The 23,225-nt window shown below is 44.5% G+C and overlaps 1 protein-coding gene across 1 annotated transcript in view; it reads right to left on the bottom strand.

Annotated features, from left to right (window-relative positions):
* Positions 1–1,322: 1,322 nt before the first annotated feature.
* The window catches only part of LOC106592268 (dixin-A), a 140,496-nt gene continuing 118,593 nt past the window's right edge, over positions 1,323–23,225 (bottom strand). The window contains exons 15-20 of the mRNA XM_045688922.2: positions 20,975–21,115; positions 18,493–18,643; positions 9,254–9,362; positions 7,067–7,175; positions 6,162–6,241; positions 1,323–6,089 (exon numbers count right to left, since the gene is read on the bottom strand). Coding sequence (XP_045544878.2) covers positions 6,068–6,089; positions 6,162–6,241; positions 7,067–7,175; positions 9,254–9,362; positions 18,493–18,643; positions 20,975–21,115 — 612 coding nt within the window. The 3' untranslated portion in view covers positions 1,323–6,067. The remainder of the gene's footprint in view (positions 6,090–6,161; positions 6,242–7,066; positions 7,176–9,253; positions 9,363–18,492; positions 18,644–20,974; positions 21,116–23,225) is intronic.

Genomic DNA, 23,225 nt, shown 5'->3' with positions numbered 1-23,225 from the left:
CCAACAGGCTCGGGAGAGGCGAAGGTCGAGTCGTGCGTCCTCCGAAACACGACCCGCCAAACCGCGCTTCTTAATACCCGCCCGCTTAACCCGGAATCCAGCTGCACCAATGTGTCGGAGGAAACACCATTCACCTGACGACCGAGGTCAGCCTGCAGGCGCCCGGCCCGCCACAGGGAGTCGCTAGAGCGCGATGAGCCAAGTAAAGCTGAAATAGACACCAACGTCGACATACTGTACAAACATATATCTAGGCTAAGTAATACAAAAATATTTTTTGATCTACTGCTCTGCTAACTAGCTAGCTAAAGTGTAGTCAGTGGCTAGCTAAGACAGAGAAAGGGGTCGAAGAAGTTCAACACTTTATTCAATTCATTTCAATACAGCATATAGATTTATCATGGATTGGGCACAGGTCTCGGATCGCGCTGGTGAACGGTAGCTGACAGTGTCGGCTGGAGACGACCTGCAGCAGCTTCCTGCAGGAAGTTGTAGTCTTGCTGAGGTCTTCTCTGTAAGCTAATTAGCATTTCAAATTTGAGTCAAATATATTGATACAACTTACACGGTTATCAAAACATCACGCCAAGATAAGCCTATACCAAATATATACTTAATTTGAAGTGTTTGTAAAATTCACTTGTGAAAAATTAATGGTGGAAAAACAATTGGAACAATTTCCGTGTTTGACCGCTAGGTTTTATGGGTATTATGACGCGTCCACTATGAGTTTATAGTATCAGTAACCAGGTTTCCATCCAACCTTTTTATGCGAGTAAAGACATGTCGGATAAAACATGTCCTGACAGGCCTGATGGAAACAAACTTTCCAAATGTCGACAAAACTAAATACGCTAGACAAGGTGGGATCTTTTTGTGTCGGTAAAATGAATTATGCGAGAAATGTCAAACGCTTTTATGCGCAAATATTGATATAATAACCATCATATTTATTAGGCTACAGATTAAATAAAGGATGAACTTCACAGGGTGGTGAAAGTGCATGGTGATGAGCTTGATGCTTATTTCCAGTAAATATTGAGGGTCTTATGGTGACATGATCGTCGATGATTGGCTGCCGTTTTACAGAAATGGTACTATTTTGTCCATAATAATCTCATTATGTAGGCCATTCATGCGCTCTAGCCAACAGCGCTCTTGGCTAGAACACGTGCCAATACCAGAATGGGCACACTTGCTATAACGCGACATCAGTAGAGTTGAAAATGCAATGCATTTAACATGTATTTTTTATTCGGTACATGGGAATTTACCCGCAAAACGTATTTTTATGTGCACTAAGTCATCACGCAACAAGTCAATTTAATAGAAACACATCTCTGGTGGGAAAATGTGCATATTGTTTTTATTAAAATGCTTAAAACATGTCTGTCCGGTGGTTCGGAGCGGTTATTAAAACATGGAGGTCTGGTACAGAGACATGGGGCAGTTCCAGACCGCAGGATCAGTCAGTTAGCCGGCTAACAAACATTCTAAAATAATGTCATCTTTTCAAGAGATGAGACTTGAAACTGGCATCATGGCAATAACGTCAAGGACTAACTGGCATCATGGCAATAACGTCAAGGAATAACTGGCATCATGGCAATAACGTCAAGGACTAACTGGCATCACGGCAATAACGTCAAGGACTAACTGGCATCATGGCAATAACGTCAAGGAATAACTGGCATCATGGCAATAACGTCAAGGACTAACTGGCATCATGGCAATAACTGACTTGACAAAAATATTCAAGTTCAGCTTTATAAATATATCAGTAAATTAAGAGATATATTTTACTCCTAATCAGAGTTATCTGGCTTAACTTACTGATCCTGCTTTTGCAACAGCTCAGTGTTCTGATGCTCAACTCTACTGCAAAAACATTCTCCTCTGTAAACAATACAAAACATAATTCATTCTAAATAAAAACAACATTTTAAACCAGAATAGAAATATATTAACAGGAATGTACAACAAAAACAATGACAATTCAGCAGTGTTTAATCTACAGTAACGTTATACCTCAGTCCGTCCAGATTGTAATTATATACTGCAGAAAAGCATGTCCTTCATAAGGCACAGTTCTCAAAGGATTTAGTAACAGTGTGTTCCTCAGCAACACCTCTCTAGGTCCTTTAGTAACAGTGTGTTCCTCAGCAGCTGGGGCCTTCAGTTCCTCAGCAGCTGGGGCCTTTAGTTCCTCAGCAGCTGGGGCCTTCAGTTCCTCAGCAGCTGGGGCCTTTAGTTCATCAGCAGCTGGGGCCTTCAGTTCCTCAGCAGCTGGGGCCTTCAGTTCCTCAGCAGCTGGGGCCTTCAGTTCCTCAGCAGCTGGGGCCTTCAGTTCCTCAGCAGCTGGGGCCTTTAGTTCCTCAGCAGCTGGGGCCTTCAGTTCCTCAGCAGCTGGGGCCTTTAGTTCCTCAGCAGCTGGGGCCTTCAGTTCCTCAGCAGCTGGGGCCTTTAGTTCCTCAGCAGCTGGGGCCTTCAGTTCCTCAGCAGCTGGGGCCTTCAGTTCCTCAGCAGCTGGGGCCTTCAGTTCCTCAGCAGCTGGGGCCTTTAGTTCATCAGCAGCTGGGGCCTTTAGTTCCTCAGCAGCTGGGGCCTTTAGTTCCTCAGCAGCTGGGGCCTTCAGTTCCTCAGCAGCTGGGGCCTTCAGTTCCTCAGCAGCTGGGGCCTTTAGTTCCTCAGCAGCTGGGGCCTTCAGTTCCTCAGCAGCTGGGGCCTTCAGTTCCTCAGCAGCTGGGGCCTTTAGTTCCTCAGCAGCTAGGGCCTTCAGTTCCTCAGCAGCTAGGTAACAATGTCTGCAGCATTGAAGGTTCCCGAGAACATAGTGGCCTCCATCATTCTTAAATGGAAGAAGTTTGGAACCACCAACACTTCCTAGAGTTGGCCTCCTTGCCAAACTGAGCAATCGTGGGAGAAGGGTCTTAGTCAGGGAGGTGACCAAGAACCCGATGGTTACTCTGACAGAGCTCTTCTGTGGAAATGGGATAATCTTCCAGAAGGACAACCATCTCTGCAGCACTCCACCAATCAGGCCTATGGTAAAGTGGCCAGATGGAAGCCACTCCTCAGTAAAAGGCACATGACAGCCCGCTTGGCGTTTGCTAAAAGGAACCTAAAGGACTCAGACCATGAGAAACAAGATTCTCAGGTCTGCTGAAACCAAGATTGAACTCTTTGGCCTGAATGCAAAGCGTCATGTCTGGAGGAAACCTGGCACCATCCCTACGGTGAAGCATGGTGGTGGCAGCATCATGCTGTGGGATTGTTGTTCAGGACTAGTCAGGATCAAGGCAAAGATGAACGGAGCAAAGTACAGAGAACCTTGATGAAAACCTGCTCCAGAGCGCTCAGGACCTCAGACTGGGGCGAAGGTTCACCTTCCAACAGGACAATGACCCTAAGCACACAGCCAAGACAACGCAGGAGTGGCTTTGGGACAAGTCTCTGAATGTCCTTGAGTGGCCCAGCCAGAGCCCAGACTTGAACACGATCAAACATCTCTGGAGAGACCTGAAAATAGCTGTGCAGCGACGCTCCCCATCCAACCTAACAGAGGTTGAGAGGATCTACAGAGAAGAATGGGAGAAACTCCCCAAATACAGGTGTGTCAAGCTTGTAGCGATCATACCCAAGAAGCCTCCAGGCTGTAATCGCTGCCAAAGGTGCTTCAACAAAGTACTGAGTAAAGGGTCTGAATACTTATGTAAATGTGATATTGATTTCTTTTTAAATACATTTGCAAAAATGTCTGAAAACCAGTTTTTGCTTTGTCATTATGGGGTATTGTGTGTATTTTTTTATCCATTTTAGAATAAGTCTGTAACGTAACAACATGTGAACAAAGTCAAGGGGTCTGAATACTTTCCGAAGGCACTGTATGTCCTTTAGTTCCTCAGCAGCTACAGTTGAAGTCGGAAGTTTACATACACCTTAGCCAAATACATTTAAACTCAGTTTTTCACAATTCCTGACCTTTAATCCTAGTAAAAATTCCCTGTCTTAGGTCAGTTAGGATCACCACTTTATTTAAGAATGTGAAATGTCAGAATAATAGTAGAGAGAATGATTTACTTCAGCTTTTATTTATTTCATCACATTCCCAGTGGGTCGGAAGTTTACATACACTCAATTAGTATTTGGTAGCATTGCCTTAAAATTGTTTAACTTGAGTCAAACGTTTTGGATAGCCTTCCACAAGCTTCCTACAATAAGTTGGGTGAATTTTTGGCCCATTCCTCCTGACAGAGCTGGTGTAACTGAGTCAGGTTTGTAGGCCACCTTGCTCTCACACGCTTTTTGAGTTCTGCCCACAAATTTTCTATAGGATTGAGGTCAGGGCTTTGTGATGGCCACTCCAATACCTTGACTTTGTTGTCCTAAAGCCATTTTGCCACAACTTTGGAAGTATGCTTGGGGTCATTGTCCATTTGGAAGACCCATTTGTGACCAAGCTTTAACTTCCTGACTGATGTCTTGAGATGTTGCTTCAATATATCCACATAATTTTCCTTCTTCCTGATGTCATCTATTTTGTGAAGTGCACCAGTCCCTCCTGCAGCAAAGCACCCCCACAACATGATGCTGCCACCCCCATGCTTCACGGTTGGGATGGTGTTCTTCGGCTTGCAAGCCTCCCCCTTTTTCCTCCAAACATAACGATGGTCATTATGGCCAAACAGTTCTATTTTTGTTTCATCAGACCAGAGGACATTTCTCCAAAAAGTACAATCTTTCTCCCCATGTGCAGTTGCAAACCGTAGTCTGGCTTTTTTATGGCGGTATTGGAGCAGTGGCTTCTTCCTTGCTGAGCGGCCTTTCAGGTTATGTCGATATAGGACTCGTTTTACTGTGGATATAGATACTTTTGTACCTGTTTCCTCCAGCATCTTCACAAGGTCCTTTGCTGTTGTTCTGGGATTGATTTGCACTTTTCGCACCAAAGTACGTTCATCTCTAGGAGACAGAACACGTCTCCTTCCTGAGCGGTATGACGGCTGCGTGGTCCCATGTTGTTTATACTTGCGTACTATTGTTTGTACAGATGAACGTGGTACCTTCAGGCGTTTGGAAATTGCTCCCAAGGATGAACCAGACTTGTGGAGGTCTACAATTGCTTTTCTGATGTCTTGGCTGGTTTCTTTTGATTTTCTCATGACGTCAAGCAAAGAGGCACTGAGTTTGAAGGTAGGCCTTGAAATACATCCACAGGTACACCTCCAATTGACTCAAATGATGTCAATTAGCCTATCAGAAGCTTCTAAAGCCATGACATCATTTTCTGGAATTTTCCAAGCTGTTTAAAGGCACAGTCAACTGAGTGTATGTACAATTCTGACCCACTGGAATTGTGATACAGTGAATTATAAGTGAAATAATCTGTCTGTAAACAATTGTTGGAAACATGACTTGTGTCATGCACAAAGTAGATGTCCTAACCGACTTGCCAAAACTATAGTTTGTTAACAAAAAGTTTGGAGTGGTTGAAAAATGAGTTTTAATGACTCCAACCTAAGTGTATGTAAACCACCGACTTCAACTGTAGGGCCTTTAGTTCCTCAGCAGCTGGGGCCTTCAGTTCCTCAGCAGCTGGGGCCTTCAGTTCCTCAGCAGCTGGGGCCTTCAGTTCCTCAGCAGCTGGGGCCTTCAGTTCATCAGCAGCTGGGGCCTTCAGTTCCTCAGCACCTGGGGCCTTCAGTTCCTCAGCAGCTGGGGCCTTCAGTCCCTCAGCAGCTGGGCCTTCAGTTCCTCAGCAGCTGGGTCCTTCAGTCCCTCAGCAGCTGGGGCCTTTAGTTCCTCAGCAGCTGGGGCCTTCAGTTCCTCAGCAGCTGGGGCCTTCAGTCCCTCAGCAGCTGGGGCCTTCAGTCCCTCAGCAGCTGGGGCCTTCAGTCCCTCAGCAGCTGGGGCCTTCAGTTCCTCAGCAGCTAGGGCCTTCAGTTCCTCAGCAGCTGGGGCCTTCAGTTCCTCAGCAGCTGGGGCCTTCAGTTCCTCAGCAGCTGGGGCCTTCAGTTCCTCAGCAGCTGGGGTCTTTAGTTCCTCAGCAGCTGGGGCCTTCAGTTCCTCAGCAGCTGGGGCCTTTAGTCCTGTGGAAAAAGAAAGAACAATGACATACTGAACACTGAAGGAGAAGTGTGTGTGTGTGTGTGAGTGCGTACCTCTCCTCTCCGTTGTTCTCCTCCACCCAGGCCACTATCTTCCCCTCCCAGCCTGGAACCAACGCCTCATCTTCAAATACCTAAATACACACACCACACCACACCTCACACACACACCACACACACACACCACACTCACACACACACACCACACCACCACTCACACACCACACACACACACACAAATATCAACACTGTGACTGTATTTATGCATAGATCACCAGACTCCTCCCTCCTTCTACCCCTCCTCTCCTCCCCCTCCTCTCCTCCCCCTCCTCTCCGCCCCCCTCCTGTCCTCTGCCCCTTCTCTCCTCCACCTCCTCTCCTTCTCCTTTCCTCTACCCCTTCTGTCCTCTGCCCTTCCTCTCCCCCTCTACGCTACTCTCCACTTGCCCCCCCCTCTTCTCCCCCTCCTCTCCCCCTCTACTCCACTTGACCCCCCCTCTTCTCCCCCTCCTCTCCACTTGCCCCCCCTCTTCTCCCCCTCCTCTCCCCCTCTACTCCCCTCTCCACTTGCCCCCCCCCTCTTCTCCCCCTCCTCTCCACTTGTCCCCCCCTTTCCTCCCCCCTCTTCTCTCCCCCTCTACTCCCCTCTCCACTTGCCCCCCCCTCTTCTCCCCCTCCTCTCCACGTGTCCCCCCCTTTCCTCCCCCCTCTTCTCTCCCCCTCTACTCCCCTCTCCACTTGCCCCCCCCCTCTTCTCCCCCTCCTCTCCACTTGCCCCCCCTCTTCTCCCCCTCCTCTCCACTTGCCCTCCCCTCTTCTCCCCCTCCTCTCCACTTGCCCTCCCTCTTCTCCCCCTCCTCTCCACTTGCCCCCCCTCTTCTCTCCCCCCTCTTCTCTCCCCCCTCTTCTCTCCCCCTGCTCTAGTTCCTCCCTCATCTCTTTTCTCCCTCCCTCCTCACCTCTTCTTTAACGGTACCAAACTCGGGGTCGAGGGCTTTGAAGTGGAATCTGTGGTTGTCATCTCTGTCTACTGCCGTCTTCACATCTCTCAGAGTTACCTTCCCCAACCTAACACACATCAAATGTTTCCAATAATCTTCTCACCCAGACTCTGCACCCTGCATGATCATCCAAAACAGCATCTCTGCACATCCTGACTCTTGACATTTTATAGTTCCTTCATTGCACATGATCCTGTCAAATAGTTTTTGTTTTGTTTAATACTTCTCTACATACAGGGCCTTCAGAAAGTATTCATACCCCTTATTGCACATTTTGTTGTAAGTCTCTTGTTAGTCTCAAAATGGATTAAATGAAAAATATTCTCTCACCCATCTACACACAAAGTGAAAATATGTTTTTAGAAATGTTTGCAAATGTATTGGAAAATTAAATACATACATCTTATTTACATAAGTATTCACACCCGAGTCAGTATATGATAGAATCACCTTTTTGGCAGCGATTACAGCTGTGAGTCTTTCTGGGTAAGTCTCTAAGGGCTGTGAGTCTTTCTGGGTAAGTCTCTAAGAGCTGTGAGTCATTCTGGGTGAGTCTAAGAGCTGTGAGTCTTTCTGGGTTAGTCTCTAAGAGCTGTGAGTCATTCTGGGTGAGTCTCTAAGAGCTGTGAGTCTTTATGGGTAAGTCTCTAAGAGCTGTGAGTCTTTCTGGGTTAGTCTCTAAGAGCTGTGAGTCTTTCTGGGTTAGTCTATGAGCTGTGAGTCTTTCTGGGTAAGTCTCTAAGAGCTGTGAGTCTTTCTGGGTCAGTCTCTAAGAGCTGTGAGTCATTCTGGGTCAGTCTCTAAGAGCTGTGAGTCTTTCTGTGTTAGTCTCTAAGAGCTGTGAGTCTTTCTGTGTTAGTCTCTAAGAGCTGTGAGTCTTTCTGTGTTAGTCTCTAAGAGCTGTGAGTCTTTCTGGGTAAGTCTCTAAGAGCTGTGAGTCTTTCTGGGTCAGTCTCTAAGAGCTGTGAGTCTTTCTGGGTCAGTCTCTAAGAGCTGTGAGTCTTTCTGGGTAAGTCTCTAAGAGCTGTGAGTCTTTCTGGGTCAGTCTCTAAGAGCTGTGAGTCTTTCTGGGTAAGTCTCTAAGAGCTGTGAGTCTTTCTGGGTAAGTCTCTAAGAGCTTTGCAAACCTGGGTTGTGCAATATCAGCACATTTAAAAAAAAATGTTTTTTAATTGTTCAAGTTCTTTCAAGTTGATCATTGCTAGACAGCCATTTTCAAGTCTCGCCATTTTTAAGATTTATGTAAATGTCTGCCAGTGTATATTTGGCCTTGTGTTTTAGGTTATTGTCCTGCTGAAAGGTGAATTCATCTCTCCGTGTCTGGTGGAAAGTAGACTGAACCAGGTTTTCCTCTAGGATTTTGCCTGTGCTTAGTTCTATACCATTTATTTGTATTATTACAAAACGCCCTAGTCATTGCAAATGACAAGCATACCCATAACATGATGCAGCCACCACCATGCTTGAAAATATGAAGTGGTATTCAGTGACGTGTTGGATTTGCCCCAAAGTTAACGCTTTTGTATTCAGGACATAAAGTTAATTTCTTTGCCACACTTTTTGCAGTTTTACTTTAGTGCCTTATTGCAAACAGGATGCATGTTTTGGCATATTATTTATGTGTATAGACTTCCTTTTCACTCTGTCATTTAGGTCAGTATTGTGGATTAACTACAATGGAGTTGATCCATCCTCAGTTTCATGCAACTTGTTAAGGAAATGTTTACTCCTGAACTTATTTAGGCTTGAGATAATAAAGGAGTTGAATACTTATTGACCCAAGAAATTTCAGCTTTTCATTTTTAATTAATTTGTAAAAATGTCTAAAAAAACAAAACAATTCCACTTTAACATTATGGGATATTGTGTATAAGCCAGTGACACAAAATCTCAATTTAATCCGTTTTAAATTCAGATGTAATACAACAATGTGGAAAAAGTCAAAGGGTGAGAATAGTTTCTGAAGGCATTACATGTGGATTGTCAATTCTGCGTCTAGATATGTCTTTATATCCTGTTTATTGTGGCAGCACCATATGAAAATTACTGTTCATGCAAATGTATTTGTCGAATAAAGGTGATTCTGAAACATTTCAAGGTCCCAGATAAATTGGTTATGATTAGGGGTTAAGTAAACACACGTACCTCTTGTTGATGTGGATCATGCAGGGTGTTTGTGAGTGGTCTGTAAAGTAGAGGACCTTAGTGGAACCACACGAGCTCAGCAATGGACTACTGTAGGAGTGGGCCATCTCTGGAACACACACACACACACACACACACACACACACACACACACACACACACACACACACACACACACACACACACACACACACACACACACACACACACACACACACACACACACACACACACACACACACACACACACACACACACACACACACACACACACACACACCATCAGAAAAAAGGGACATTTCATGTGTGTGGCTGACATGTCTTTTTGTCAAGCAACACATGCCAGGGAAGGTCCTACACTGCGTAGACCCCCTGGTGCACTCAATGACCGTGATGTGTACAATAGTGGTTCCTCCTTCAAAAATTGTGTCAACAGAGAAGTATATTTTCTGGCTTATTTAAATATTGACTGGCTTTCATCAAGCTGCCCACTCAGGAAAAATCTTTAAACTATAACCAGTGCCTTCAACCTGGTTCAGGTTATCAGTCAACCTACCAGGGTAGTTACAAACAGCACAGGAATGAAATCATCAACATGTATTGATCACATCTTTACTAATGCTACAGAAACGTGCTTTAAAGCAGTATCCAGATCCATAGGATGTAGTGATCACAATATAGTAGCCATATCTAGGAAAACCCAAGTTCCAAAGGCTGGGCCTAATATAGTGTATAAGAGGTCATACAATAAGGTTTGTAGTGATTCATATGTTGATGATGTAAAGAATATTTGCTGGTCTGTGGTTTGTAATGAGGAGCAACCAGACGCTGCACTGGACACATTTATGAAACTACTTATTCCAGTTACTAATAAGCACCCATTAAGAAAATGACTGTAAAAACTGTTAAATCCCTGTGGATTGATGAGGAATTGAAAAAATGTATGATTGAGCGGGATGAGGGTAAAGGAATGGAAAATAGGTCTGGCAGCACAACTGATTGGAAAACATACTGCAAATTAATAAATCATGTGACTAAACTAAATAAAAAGAAACAGAAACGACACTATGAAACAAATAAATTATATAAAGAATGATAGTAAAACGCTTTGGGACACCTTACATTACATTTTGGGGGAAAAAGCCAACATGGCTCCTTCATTCATTCAACTACTTTAATGAGTTTTTCATTGGCAAGACAAACTTAGGGATGACATGCCAGCAACAAACGCTGACACTACACATCCAAGGATATCTGACCAAATTATGAAAGACAAGAATGTACTTTTGAAATCCATAAAGTCAGTGAGGAAGAGGTGAAAACATTATTGTTGTCTATCAACAATGACAAGTCACCGGGGTCTGACAATCTGGATGGAAAACTACTGAGGATAATAGCAGATGATATTGCCACTCCTATTTGCCACATCTTCAATTGATGCCTACTAGAGTGTGCCCTAAGGCCTGGAGGGAAGTTAAAGTCATTCTGCTACCCAATAATAGTAAAACCCCCTTTACTGGCTCAAATAGCCGACCAATCAGCCTGTTGTCAACCCTTAATAAACTTCTGGAAAAAATTGTATTTGACTAGATACAATGCTATTTCACAGTAAACAAATTGATAACAGAATTTCGGCATGCTTATAGGGAAGGACACTCAACAAACACAGCATTTACACAAATTACTGATGATTGGCTGAGAGAAATTGATGATAAAATGATTGTGGGGGCTGTTTTGTTAGACTTCAGTGCAGCTTTTGACATTATCGATCATAGTCTGCTGCTGGACAAACGTATGTGTTATGGCTTGTTGTCAATTTGTTTACTGTAAAATAGAATTGTATCTGGACAAACTCAATTTTTCCCAAAAGATTATTAACCTCACTAGGGGGTGTGGGACGCTAGTTTGTAGAAACATGCCAAACGATGTTTTATTCAATAACACGTGAAAGTGTTATTGGTTGTGATTTCATGATTTTCATCATGTGATAATTTAGGGGTTTTCCACTTTTTTTTTTAAACACCACTCCTGAATAAGAAACAATGTAATTAACTGTCTCAAACAACATCCGGTGAAATTGCAGAGCGTGAAACTCAACAAAACAGAAATTCTCATAATAAACATACATAAAAGATACAAATGTTGTACACCAGCTTAAAGATAAACTTCTTGTTAATCCAACCGCTGTGTCAGACTTCAAAATGGCTTTACGGGGAAAGCAAACCATGCGATTATCTGAGAACAGCGCCCAGCAGACAAATCATTACAAACAGTTAGCAGCCAAGGAGAGGAGTAACAAAAGTCAGAAATAGCGATAAAATGTATCACTTACCTTTGATGATCTTCAGATGGTTGCACTCCGAAGACTCCATGTTACAGAAATGTTTGTTTTGTTCGATAAAGTCCCTCTTTATGTCCAAAAACCTCTGTTTTGTTGGTGCATTTTGTTCAGCAATCACAACAGACAGACGAAAAATCAAAAAAGTACAATAAAAGTTTGTAGAAACATGCCAAACGATGTTTAAAATCAATCCTCAAGTTGTTTTGGTCATAAATAATCAATAATATTTCAACCGGACCAAAGCTTCGTCAATAGAAAAGGAGAAACAAGAAAGGCTCCCGTAAAGGACTGGACTATCTAACTAACTATCCTTAGGTACTTTACTATCCTGGCAGGGTAATAACTTTAGCTTCCCTCCAGGCCTGAGGGCACAAACTTTCTAGTACGGTTAAATTGAAGATGTGGCAAAATGTTCCATCCCAGTTGTCTGACACTGATACGCCAACAATAATTTTTTCACCTCTTCCCCACTTACATTACAGAATTCAAAATTACAATGCTTGTCTTTGATAATTTGGTCAGATATACTTGGAAGTGTAGTGTCAGCGTTTGTTGCTGGCATGTCATGCCTAAGGTTGCTAATCATTAAAGTAGTTGGCAACGTCACTGTGATTTGTGATGGAGCGGAAATTTTTGCCCAAAATGTTATATAAGGTGCTCTAAAGCTTTTTACTTTTTTATCTTTGTTTCATAGTGTAGTTTCTCATTTTTATTCAGTTTAGTCACATGATTTCTCAATTTGCAGAACATTTATATTTATATATATATAAATAGCATAGTATGATCGGTCTATTATTGTCCTATATATATATTTATTTATTTAATTTCACCTTTATTTAACCAGGTAGGCAAGTTAAGAACAAGTTCTCATTTACAACTGCGACCTGGCCAAGATAAAGCAAAGCAGTTCGACACATACAACAACACAGAGTTACACATGGAGTAAAACAAACATACAGTCAATAATACAGTAGAAAAATAAGTCTATATACAATGTGAGCAAATGAGGTGAGATAAGGGAGGTAAAGGCAAAAAGGCCATGGTGGCAAAGTAAATACAATATAGCAAGTAAAACACTGGAATGGTAGATTTGTAGTGGAAGAAAGTGCAAAGTAGAAATAGAAATAATGGGGTGCAAAGGAGCAAAATAAATAAATGAATACAGTAGGGGAAGAGGTAGTTGTTTGGGCTAAATTATAGATGGGCTATGTACAGGTGCAGTAATCTGTGGGCTATGTACAGGTGCAGTGATCTGTGAGCTGCTCTGACAGCTGGTGCTTAAAGCTAGTGAGGGAGATAAGTGTTTCCAGTTTCAGAGATTTTTGTAGTTTGTTCCAGTCATTGGCAGCAGAGAACTGGAAGGAGAGACGACCAAAGGAGGAATTGGCTTTGGGGGTGACCAGAGAGATATACCTGCTGGAGTGCGTGCTACGGGTGGGTGCTGCTATGGTGACCAGTGAACTGACATAAGGCGGGGCTTTACCTAGCAGAGACTTGCAGATAACCTGGGTTTTGCGACGAGTATGAAGCGAAGGCCAGCTAACGAGAGCGTACAGGTCTCAGTGGTGGGTAGTATATGGGGCTTTGGTGACAAAACGGATGGCACTGTGATAGACTGCATCCAATTTGTTGAGTAGAGTGTTGGAGGCTATTTTGTAAAAGACATCGCTGAAGTCGAGGATCGGTAGGATGGTCAGTTTTACGAGGGTATGTTTGGCAGCATGAGTGAAGGATACTTTGTTGGAAATAGGAAGCCGATTCTAGATTTCATTTTGGATTGGAGATGCTTAATGTGAGTCTGGAAGGAGAGTTTACAGTCTCACCAGACACCGAGGTATTTGTAGTTGTCCACATATTCTAAGTCAGAACCGGCCAGAGTAGTGATGCTGGACGGGCGGGCAGGTGCGGGCAGCGATCGGTTGAAGAGCATGCATTTAGTTTTACTTGCATTTAAGAGCAGTTGGAGGCCACAGAAGGAGAGTTGTATGGCATTGAAGCTCATCTAGATGTTAGCTAACACAGTGTCCAAAGAAGGGCCAGAAGTATACAGAATGGTGTCGTCTGCGTAGAGGTGGATCAGAGAATCACCAGCAGCAAGAGCGACATCATTGAAGTATATAGAGAAGAGAGTCGGCCCGAGAATTGAACCCTGTGGCACCCCCATAGAGACTGCCAGAGGTCCGGACAACCGGCCCTCCGATTTGACATACTGAACTCTATCGGAGAAGTAGTTGGTGAACCAAGCAAGGCAATCATTGGAGAAACCAAGGTTGTTGAGTCTGCCAATAAGAATGTTGTGATTGACAGAGTTGAAAGCCTTAGCCAGGTCAATGAATACGGCTGCACAGTAATGTCTCTTATCGATGGCGGTTAAGATATCGTTTAGGACCTTAAGCGTTGCTGAGGTGCACCCATGACCAGCTCTGAAACCAGATTGCATAGCGGAGAAGGTACGGTGAGATTCGAAACGGTCGGTAATCTGTTTGTTAACTTGTCTTTCAAATACCTTAGAAAGACAGGGTAGGATAGATATAGGTCTGTAACAGTTTGGTCTAGAGTGTCTCCCCCTTTGAAGAGGGGGATGACCGTGGCAGCTTTCCAATCTATGGGAATCTCAGACGATAACAAAGAGAGGTTGAACCTCATATCATCACAGAGGGGGACTGGGGATGCTACCCTGACCTTGGTGAACATGGTGGCTAGTCACATTCAACATGCTAAATCATATCATCACAGAGAGGGACTGAGGATGCTACTGATAAAGGAATTTATATGTTTAAAGTAATGACTAAAGAATTCCACCCTGAAACGTGTAAGACTACGTGAAATGTATTAGAGTTATAAGACTATAATCCAATAATATGTGGGTGAGAGAAGTTTTGACTCTGAAAACTGATAACAGGAAAAAGGGCCAAGGCCTCTCTAATCTGGGGAATGGCGAGAAACTGCCAAGGCTGGTAGAAAAGTGGTGTGTATGTGTGTGTGTGTGTGTGTGTGTGTGTGTGTATGTGTGTGTGCGCGTGCTGGTGGGGGTGAGAGTTATAAAATGACTGTGTATGCATTTTTGACTTCAGAACGTCCTCTGAATAAACTACTATGAACCTTTTGCAGAATCTGAAACTTTTCCTATTTATTATTAAACCCAGGGTCTTACAAACCTCGGGGAATTAGTCAAAGCTTAAATGATTGCTTAGTTATCATCATTGGGATTGAACATTGTCATGGCAGCTACCCTGACCTTGGGGAACATGGTGGCTAGTCACATTCAACGTGTTAAATATAGAAAATAGTACAAATAAAGAAAAACCCTTGAATGAGAAAGTTTGGACACACCTACTCATTCAAGGACGTTTCTTTATTTTTACTATTTTCTACATTGTAGAATAATAGTGAAGACATCAAAACTATGAAATATCACTTGGAATTTTGTAGTAACCAAAAAAGTGTTAAACAAATCAAAATATATTTGAGATTCTTCAAAGTAGCCACTCTTTGACCTTGATGACAGCTTTGCAACCAGCTTAAGGAATGCTTTTCCAACAGTCTTGAAGGAGTTTCCACATATGCTGAGCACTTGTTGGCTGCTTTTCCTTCACTCTGCGGTCCAACTCATCCCAAACCATCTCATCTGATGCAACACCCCTGGAATGAGTAGGTGTGTCCAAACTTTTGACTTGTACATTTATTTAGAATAGTCCAATCTAAAACTGATAACTTTTTTAATGTTTCACTATTTAAAAATAAAATTCACTGAGGATGGTCCTCCCCTTTCTCTTATGAGGAGCCACCACTGCTAGATACAGGCTAGCCTTCACATAAGGTACAATATCCACTGCTAGATACAGGCTAGCCTTCACATAAGGTACAATATCCACTGCTAGATACAGGCTAGCCTTCATATAAGGTACAATATCCACTGCTAGATACAGGCTAGCCTTCATATAAGGTACAATATCCACTGCTAGATACAGGCTAGCCTTCACATAAGGTACAATATCCACTGCTAGATACAGGCTAGCCTTCATATAAGGTACAATATCCACTGCTAGATACAGGCTAGCCTTCATATAAGGTACAATATCCACTGCTAGATACAGGCTAGCCTTCATATAAGGTACAATATCCACTGCTAGATACAGGCTAGCCTTCATATAAGGTACAATATCCACTGCTAGATACAGGCTAGCCTTCATATAAGGTACAATATCCACTGCTAGATACAGGCTAGCCTTCACATAAGGTACAATATCCACTGCTAGATACAGGCTAGCCTTCATATAAGGTACAATATCCACTGCTAGATACAGGCTAGCCTTCACATAAGGTACAATATCCACTGCTAGATACAGGCTAGCCTTCACATAAGGTACAATATCCACTGCTAGATACAGGCTAGCCTTCATATAAGGTACAATATCCACTGCTAGATACAGGCTAGCCTTCATATAAGGTACATAGCCTTCCCCGTAGCTCAGTTGGTAGAGCATGGTGTTTGCAACGCCAGGGTTGTGGGTTCGATTCCCACGGGGGGCCAAGTACGAAAAAAATGTATGAAATGAAAAAAATGAAATGTATGCATTCACTACTGTAAGTCGCTCTGGATAAGAGCGTCTGCTAAATGACTAAAATGTAAATGTAAAATGTACAATATCCACTGCTAGATACAGGCTAGCCTTCATATAAGGTACAATATCCACTGCTAGATACAGGCTAGCCTTCATATAAGGTACAATATCCACTGCTAGATACAGGCTAGCCTTCATATAAGGTACAATATCCACTGCTAGATACAGGCTAGCCTTCACATAAGGTACAATATCCACTGCTAGATACAGGCTAACCTTCACATAAGGTACAATATCCACTGCTAGATACAGGCTAACCTTCATATAAGGTACAATATCCACTGCTAGATACAGGCTAGCCTTCATATAAGGTACAATATCCACTGCTAGATACAGGCTAGCCTTCATATAAGGTACAATATCCACTGCTAGATACAGGCTAACCTTCACATAAGGTACAATATCCACTGCTAGATACAGGCTAACCTTCATATAAGGTACAATATCCACTGCTAGATACAGGCTAGCCTTCATATAAGGTACAATATCCACTGCTAGATACAGGCTAGCCTTCATATAAGGTACAATATCCACTGCTAGATACAGGCTAGCCTTCACATAAGGTACAATATCCACTGCTAGATACAGGCTAGCCTTCACATAAGGTACAATATCCACTGCTAGATACAGGCTAGCCTTCATATAAGGTACAATATCCACTGCTAGATACAGGCTAGCCTTCATATAAGGTACAATATCCACTGCTAGATACAGGCTAGCCTTCATATAAGGTACATAGCCTTCCCCGTAGCTCAGTTGGTAGAGCATGGTGTTTGCAACGCCAGGGTTGTGGGTTCGATTCCCACGGGGGGCCAAGTACGAAAAAAATGTATGAAATGAAAAAAATGAAATGTATGCATTCACTACTGTAAGTCGCTCTGGATAAGAGCGTCTGCTAAATGACTAAAATGTAAATGTAAAATGTACAATATCCACTGCTAGATACAGGCTAGCCTTCATATAAGGTACAATATCCACTGCTAGATACAGGCTAGCCTTCATATAAGGTACAATATCCACTGCTAGATACAGGCTAGCCTTCATATAAGGTACAATATCCACTGCTAGATACAGGCTAGCCTTCACATAAGGTACAATATCCACTGCTAGATACAGGCTAACCTTCACATAAGGTACAATATCCACTGCTAGATACAGGCTAACCTTCATATAAGGTACAATATCCACTGCTAGATACAGGCTAGCCTTCATATAAGGTACAATATCCACTGCTAGATACAGGCTAGCCTTCATATAAGGTACAATATCCACTGCTAGATACAGGCTAGCCTTCATATAAGGTACAATATCCACTGCTAGATACAGGCTAACCTTCACATAAGGTACAATATCCACTGCTAGATACAGGCTAACCTTCATATAAGGTACAATATCCACTGCTAGATACAGGCTAGCCTTCATATAAGGTACAATATCCACTGCTAGATACAGGCTAGCCTTCATATAAGGTACAATATCCACTGCTAGATACAGGCTAGCCTTCATATAAGGTACAACATCCACTGTTATAACTATTTTTGAGAAAAAGCGGCTTCATCCAATTTTACATTTTTAGAAAGTAGACATGGCCTTGATACACTGTAAGTTACATGGTAGCCTATTTTTGATATTATAGAAAGTAAATGGTTGATGTTCTTCAGGAAGGAAAGAAGGCCTATAGGCGGGTTTAAACGAGTTCCACAATGTTCCCTTTCTGTAGTCATGTTAATGTTCTATAGTCATGTTAATGTTCCCTTTCTGTAGTCATGTTAATGTTCCCTTTCTGTAGTCATGTTAATGTTCCCTTTCTGTAGTCATGTTAATGTTCCCTTTCTGTAGTCATGTTAATGTTCCCTTTCTGTAGTCATGTTAATGTTCCCTTTCTGTAGTCATGTTAATGTTCCCTTTCTGTAGTCATGTTAATGTTCCCTTTCTGTAGTCATGTTAATGTTCCCTTTCTGTAGTCATGTTAATGTTCCCTTTCTGTAGTCATGTTAATGTTCCCTTTCTGTAGTCATGTTAATGTCATTTACTGTCCATACAAACACATGTATTCTCATGTTCAAACGTATGAAGTTCCCGTAGTTCTTTTTATAGACAAAGAAGAACTATCAAGGTGTGAAATAATATTATCTACTTATTTATTTTTATTAAGTTTCCCACGGAGCCACAACCAATGTGTCGCACACGCATGGACGAAAGAGTTCGCTTCTGCTGCAGCATTCGCTGTGAAATGTAATGCATTGTGGCAGTGCATCGGTCTGTGATCTTACTGCTTGGAGGCCAGGAGTCCTGCTGGTTGTCTGTGATCTTACTGCTTGGAGGCCAGGAGTCCTGCTGGTTGTCTGTGATCTTACTGCTTGGAGGCCAGGAGTCCTGCTGGTTGTGTGTGGCTCTGTTGCATTCTGAAGACTTTCCCCTCCCCTAAGGAACACAACACACCACAGTCAAGGGATTTCTAATAGCACAAGTTGAAAGAGAGAGTCTGTGTACCTGGTGGGTCTGTGTACCTGGTGGGTCTGTGTACCTGGTGGGTGTGTGTACCTGGTGGGTGTGTGTACCTGGTGGGTCTGTATACCTGGTGGGTGTGTGTACCTGGTGTGTGTGTGTACCTGGTGTGTGTGTGTGTGTGTGTGTGTGTGTGTGTGTGTGTGTGTGTGTGTGTGTGTGTGTGTGTGTGTGTGTGTGTGTGTGTACCTGGTGGGTCTGTGTAGCTGGTGGGTGTGTGTACCTGGTGGGTCTGTGTACCTGGTGGGTCTGTATACCTGGTGGGTGTGTGTACCTGGTGTGTGTGTGTACCTGGTGTGTGTGTGTACCTGGTGTGTGTGTGTACCTGGTGGGTGTGTGTACCTGGTGGGTGTGTGTACCTGGTGTGTGTGTGTGTGTGTGTGTGTGTGTGTGTGTGTGTGTGTGTGTGCACCTGGTGTGTGTGTGTACCTGGTGGGTGTGTATACCTGGTGGGTCTGTGTACCTGGTGGGTCTGTGTACCTGGTGGGTGTGTGTACCTGGTGGGTGTGTGTACCTGGTGGGTCTGTGTACCTGGTGGGTGTGTGTACCTGGTGGGTCTGTATACCTGGTGGGTCTGTGTACCTGGTGGGTCTGTATACCTGGTGGGTGTGTGTACCTGGTGGGTGTGTGTACCTGGTGTGTGTGTGTACCTGGTGGGTGTGTGTGTGTACCTGGTGGGTGTGTGTGTGTGTGTGTGTGTGTGTACCTGGTGTGTGTGTACCTGGTGGGTCTGTGTACCTGGTGGGTCTGTGTACCTGGTGGGTCTGTGTACCTGATGGGTGTGTATACCTGGTGGGTCTGTGTACCTGGTGGGTCTGTGTAGCTGGTGGGTCTGTGTACCTGGTGGGTGTGTGTACCTGGTGGGTGTGTATACCTGGTGGGTCTGTGTACCTGGTGGGTGTGTGTACCTGGTGGGTGTGTGTACCTGGTGGGTCAGTGTACCTGGTGGGTCTGTGTACCTGGTGGGTGTGTGTACCTGGTGGGTCTGTGTACCTGGTGGGTGTGTGTACCTGGTGGGTCTGTGTACCTGGTGGGTGTGTATACCTGGTGGGTCTGTGTACCTGGTGGGTCTGTGTACCTGGTGGGTCTGTGTACCTGGTGGGTGTGTATACCTGGTGGGTCTGTGTACCTGGTGGGTCTGTGTATCTGGTGGGTGTGTATACCTGGTGGGTCTGTGTACCTGGTGGGTCTGTGTACCTGGTGGGTCTGTGTACCTGGTGGGTGTGTATACCTGGTGGGTCTGTGTACCTGGTGGGTGTGTGTACCTGGTGGGTCTGTGTACCTGGTGGGTGTGTATACCTGGTGGGTCTGTGTACCTGGTGGGTCTGTGTACCTGGTGGGTCTGTGTACCTGGTGGGTGTGTATACCTGGTGGGTCTGTGTACCTGGTGGGTCTGTGTACCTGGTGGGTGTGTATACCTGGTGGGTCTGTGTACCTGGTGGGTGTGTGTACCTGGTGGGTGTGTATACCTGGTGGGTCTGTGTACCTGGTGGGTCTGTGTACCTGGTGGGTCTGTGTACCTGGTGGGTGTGTGTACCTGGTGGGTGTGTGTACCTGGTGGGTCTGTGTACCTGGTGGGTGTGTGTACCTGGTGTGTGTGTACCTGGTGGGTCTGTGTACCTGGTGGGTCTGTGTACCTGATGGGTGTGTATACCTGGTGGGTCTGTGTACCTGGTGGGTCTGTGTACCTGGTGGGTGTATGTACCTGGTGGGTGTGTGTACCTGGTGGGTGTGTATACCTGGTGGGTCTGTGTACCTGGTGGGTCTGTGTACCTGGTGGGTGTGTGTACCTGGTGGGTGTGTGTACCTGGTGGGTCTGTGTACCTGGTGGGTCTGTGTACCTGGTGGGTGTGTGTACCTGGTGGGTCTGTGTACCTGGTGGGTCTGTGTACCTGGTGGGTCTGTGTACCTGGTGGGTCTGTGTACCTGGTGGGTGTGTATACCTGGTGGGTCTGTGTACCTGGTGGGTCTGTGTACCTGGTGGGTGTGTATACCTGGTGGGTCTGTGTACCTGGTGGGTGTGTGTACCTGGTGGGTGGGTGTACCTGGTGGGTGTGTGTACCTGGTGGGTGTGTGTGTGTGTGTGTGTGTGTGTGTGTGTGTGTGTGTGTGTGTGTGTGTGTGTGTGTGTGTGTGTGTGTGTACCTGGTGGGTCTGTGTACCTGGTGGGTCTGTATACCTGGTGGGTCTGTGTACCTGGTGGGTGTGTGTACCTGGTGGTTCTGTATACCTGGTGGGTGTGTGTACCTGGTGTGTGTGTGTCAGTCTGTCGGTCAGTGATGTGATGCCCTGCTCCAGTGTATCCAGAGTGTGGTGTTGAGGATCCTGCTCTCGGAAAACTCCTCTCAGACTCCTCAACGCTGACCGCACCAGCTGCAGCTCCTCAGCCTACACACACACACACACACACACACACCCCCACACACACACACACACACCCCCCCCCCCCCCCCCCCCCACACACACACACACACACACACACACACACACACACACACACATACAATATGTATATACACACTGAACAAAAATATAAATGCAACATGCAACAATTTCTAAGATTTAGATAAGAGTAACAGTTCATCAGGAAACCAGAGAATTGAAATAAATTCATTAGGCCCTAATCTATGGATTTCACATGACTGGGAATACAGATATGCATCTGTTGGTCACAGATACCTTTAAAAAAAAAAATTGTGGTGTGGATCAGAAAACCAGTCATCTCCTTCACATAGAGTTGATCAGGCTGTTGATTGTGGCCTGTGGAATATTGTCCCACTCCTCTTCAATGGCTGTGCGAAGTTGGTGGATATTGGTGGGAACTGGAACACTCTGTCATACACGTCAATCCAGAGCATCCCAAACATGCTCAATGGGTGACATGTCTGGTGAGTATAAAGGCCATGTAAGAACTGGGTCAGTATTCGTGTTGTTGTGGTCAGTAGTTGTGGTCAGTAGTTGTGTTGTTGTGGTCAGTATTCGTGTTGTTGTGGTCAGTAGTTGTGTTGTTGTGGTCAGTAGTTGTGGTCAGTAGTTGTGGTCAGTATTCGTGTTGTTGTGGTCAGTAGTTGTGGTCAGTAGTTGTGGTCAGTATTCGTGTTGTTGTGGTCAGTAGTTGTGGTCAGTAGTTGTGGTCAGTAGTTGTGGTCAGTAGTTGTGGTCAGTAGTTGTGGTCTGTAGTTGTGGTCAGTAGTTGTGGTCAGTAGTTGTGATCAGTAGTTGTGATCAGTAGTTGTGGTCAGTAGTTGTGTGGTCAGTAGTTGTGATCAGTAGTTGTGTGGTCAGTAGTTGTGGTCAGTAGTTGTGATCAGTAGTTGTGTGGTCAGTAGTTGTGGTCAGTAGTTGTGGTCAGTAGTTGTGTGGTTCAGTAGTTGTGTGGTTCCGTAGTTGTGGTCTGTAGTTGTGGTTCAGTAGTTGTGTGGTCAGTAGTTGTGGTCAGTAGTTGTGATCAGTAGTTGTGATCAGTAGTTGTGTGGTCAGTAGTTGTGGTCAGTAGTTGTGGGGTCAGTAGTTGTGGTCAGTAGTTGTGGTCAGTAGTTGTGTGGTTCAGTAGTTGTGGTCAGTAGTTGTGGTTCAGTAGTTGTGGTTCAGTAGTTGTGGTCAGTAGTTGTGTGGTTCAGTAGTTGTGGTCAGTAGTTGTGTGGTTCAGTAGTTGTGTGGTTCAGTAGTTGTGTGGTCAGTAGTTGTGGTCAGTAGTTGTGTGGTTCAGTAGTTGTGGTCAGTAGTTGTGGTCAGTAATTGTGGTTCAGTAGTTGTGGTCAGTAGTTGTGGTTCAGTAGTTGTGGTCAGTAGTTGTGTGGTTCAGTAGTTGTGGTCAGTAGTTGTGGTTCAGTAGTTGTGGTCAGTAGTTGTGGTTCAGTAGTTGTGTGGTCAGTAGTTGTGGTCAGTAGTTGTGGTTCAGTAGTTGTGGTTCAGTAGTTGTGTGGTCAGTAGTTGTGGTTCAGTAGTTGTGGTTCAGTAGTTGTGGTTCAGTAGTTGTGGTTCAGTAGTTGTGGTTCAGTAGTTGTGGTCAGTAGTTGTGGTTCAGTAGTTGTGTGGTCAGTAGTTGTGGTCAGTAGTTATGGTCAGTAGTTGTGGTCAGTAGTTGTGTGGTCAGTAGTTGTGGTCAGTAGTTGTGGTCAGTAGTTGTGGTTCAGTAGTTGTGGTTCAGTAGTTGTGTGGTCAGTAGTTGTGGTCAGTAGTTGTGGTCAGTAGTTGTGGTTCAGTAGTTGTGGTCAGTAGTTGTGTGGTTCAGTAGTTGTGGTTCAGTAGTTGTGGTTCAGTAGTTGTGGTCAGTAGTTGTGGTTCAGTAGTTGTGGTCAGTAGTTGTGGTTCAGTAGTTGTGTGGTTCAGTAGTTGTGTGGTTCAGTAGTTGTGGTTCAGTAGTTGTGGTCAGTAGTTGTGGTTCAGTAGTTGTGGTCAGTAGTTGTGGTTCAGTAGTTGTGTGGTCAGTAGTTGTGGTCAGTAGTTGTGTGGTCAGTAGTTGTGGTCAGTAGTTGTGGTCAGTAGTTGTGGTTCA

Source organism: Salmo salar, chromosome 11 (genome assembly GCF_965601325.2).
Source record: "Salmo salar chromosome 11, fSalSal1, whole genome shotgun sequence".
Classification (NCBI taxonomy): Eukaryota; Metazoa; Chordata; class Actinopteri; order Salmoniformes; family Salmonidae; genus Salmo; species Salmo salar.
Note: the sequence above shows the minus strand (reverse complement) of the source record. Positions and strands in the feature narration are given on the sequence as shown.